The 1,553-nt window shown below is 60.8% G+C and overlaps 1 protein-coding gene across 1 annotated transcript; it reads left to right on the forward strand.

The window, feature by feature from the left end:
* Positions 1 to 584: 584 nt before the first annotated feature.
* LOC142356080 (uncharacterized) lies at positions 585 to 1,242 on the forward strand. Its single transcript, XM_075408053.1, has 3 exons — positions 585 to 674; positions 849 to 949; positions 1,101 to 1,242. The coding sequence occupies exons 1-3, from the start codon at positions 585 to 587 to the stop codon at positions 1,240 to 1,242; spliced, it is 333 nt and encodes a 110-aa protein (XP_075264168.1).
* Positions 1,243 to 1,553: the final 311 nt, after the last annotated feature.

A 1,553-nucleotide genomic window follows, 5' to 3' on the forward strand; every position in this document is an offset into this window, starting at 1 on the left:
GCTGCCTGCCTGATTGAGCTGGAGGAGCTTTTTGCGGAGGGTGTTGGCGCGGCTGCCACTGTGCGGCGCTCGCCTTGCATGAGGGTCTGCGGCACTGGGCCTGGCGTCCGGGTTGGGTATGCTGATGCATCGACGGAGGATGGAGGTGGTGCTCTGCTGAGTTCTTCCAGGTGTGCCTCCAGCCTGCACCCCACATGGATCCGTGGATCGGCAGTTTGCGAGCGGGTGTCCCCTGAGGGCTATGCTTCTCCATCACCTCAAGCCTCACTGGCCTCCGCCCCATGTTTTGCTTTCTCGCAACGCGGCCACTCCTCTATCTCTGTCTCCGCCCCAGCAGAACACAGTCGTTGCCCCTCTGGCAGCGCACTGCCGCGTGTCTTCCTGGTCCTCAGCTACGCCTCCGCCGCTCAGTTGTCCGTGCGAACCGCATGTTCAGGGAAATCTATCAGCGGGTGGGATCCGCAGAGTCCTGCCAGGCCGTTTTCCAGCATGTAATGAGTACATTTGGGGCCAGCAATGAGCACATGGCAGGATCAGGGGCTCCAAGCAGCAGCAGCCCGGAGATGGGAGTCAGGGAGCGCATCATGAGACGACGGGCGGCCGGGATGCGCTGGGAAGCGCTCCTGAAGGCGACGAGGAAAGGATGCCACCTGGAAGGGCAACAGCTACTGAAGGTGCCGGCTGGCTTGTTTCCCAGAAGCGGTTCAGTGCTTTGATACCCTCTCCTGCCTGAGATGAATGGGCGCCAGTCACTGCTTCCTGCAATGCTGTGAGATTCCTGTGCACCTCCCCTCCGAGCCTCCCCCCTGCAGCACCCTGCCGTTAAACACTGGGGTCTCGCCACGCAGGCTGCTATGGCTGCAGGCGAGGCAGCAGCCGCCCATCAGGGACCAGAGGCAGTGCACAGGGCCCGGCGAAGGGCAGCAAGGATCACGGAGGCTTGTCAGAGGTGCTGCATCCTGTCCATCCCCTTCAATGGTTACACATTGTCGGCAACTCGGCTGTGTATACTACCCTTGTTGCAGGAATATCATGTAAGTATGTACATGTATGATGGATGCTGATGACCGCGGCACTGTGCTGATCACTTCGTACCTCAGGTATGCAAAAGAGCCGCCAGAGGAGTTGCCAAGCCTCGGAGCAGAGCACCAAGAAGCCGGAACAGGCCCTCCGGCAGGTGTCGCTCCAGGGGGCGCTGCCGAGTTCCGCGCCCTCTATGCTCGCCAGCTGGGCGCCATGTGACTTGCCACGTGCTGTCTCTGGAGAAGACCTTGCCAGCAGCAGAATGGCTTACTCACAGTTTCGTGGCCAAGAACCCCACCTGAGCAATGATCTGCCTCAGCCTCCGGTGGAAGACATTCTTCCAGGAGTTTGCCCTCTAGGGGGACGCAGGCGGATCTGCTGCAGGGTGTTACTGCTGTTCTGCATTCTCCCGCGCATTGATGCGGGACCATGCCTGGTACGTACCCCCGCCAAGCAGGGGAGGGCGACTACATGGAAGGGAGCCTGACACCGGCGTTGATCTGCTAGTCGCCACTGCGCTTCAGAAAGGC

Source organism: Convolutriloba macropyga, unplaced genomic scaffold (assembly GCF_964194025.1).
Source record: "Convolutriloba macropyga unplaced genomic scaffold, txConMacr16.3 SCAFFOLD_4533, whole genome shotgun sequence".
Classification (NCBI taxonomy): Eukaryota; Metazoa; Xenacoelomorpha; order Acoela; family Convolutidae; genus Convolutriloba; species Convolutriloba macropyga.

What these genes read in the sequence shown, in the direction of transcription:
- LOC142356080 (XM_075408053.1), top strand. Translation starts at nt 585, where the DNA reads ATGAGACGACGGGCGGCCGGGATGCGCTGGGAAGCGCTCCTGAAGGCG. An exon ending in AAGGGCAACAGCTACTGAAG is followed by an intron (nt 675 to 848) that starts GTGCCGGCTGGC and finishes CTCGCCACGCAG; the next exon opens with GCTGCTATGGCTGCAGGCGA. An exon ending in ATCACGGAGGCTTGTCAGAG is followed by an intron (nt 950 to 1,100) that starts GTGCTGCATCCT and finishes TTCGTACCTCAG; the next exon opens with GTATGCAAAAGAGCCGCCAG.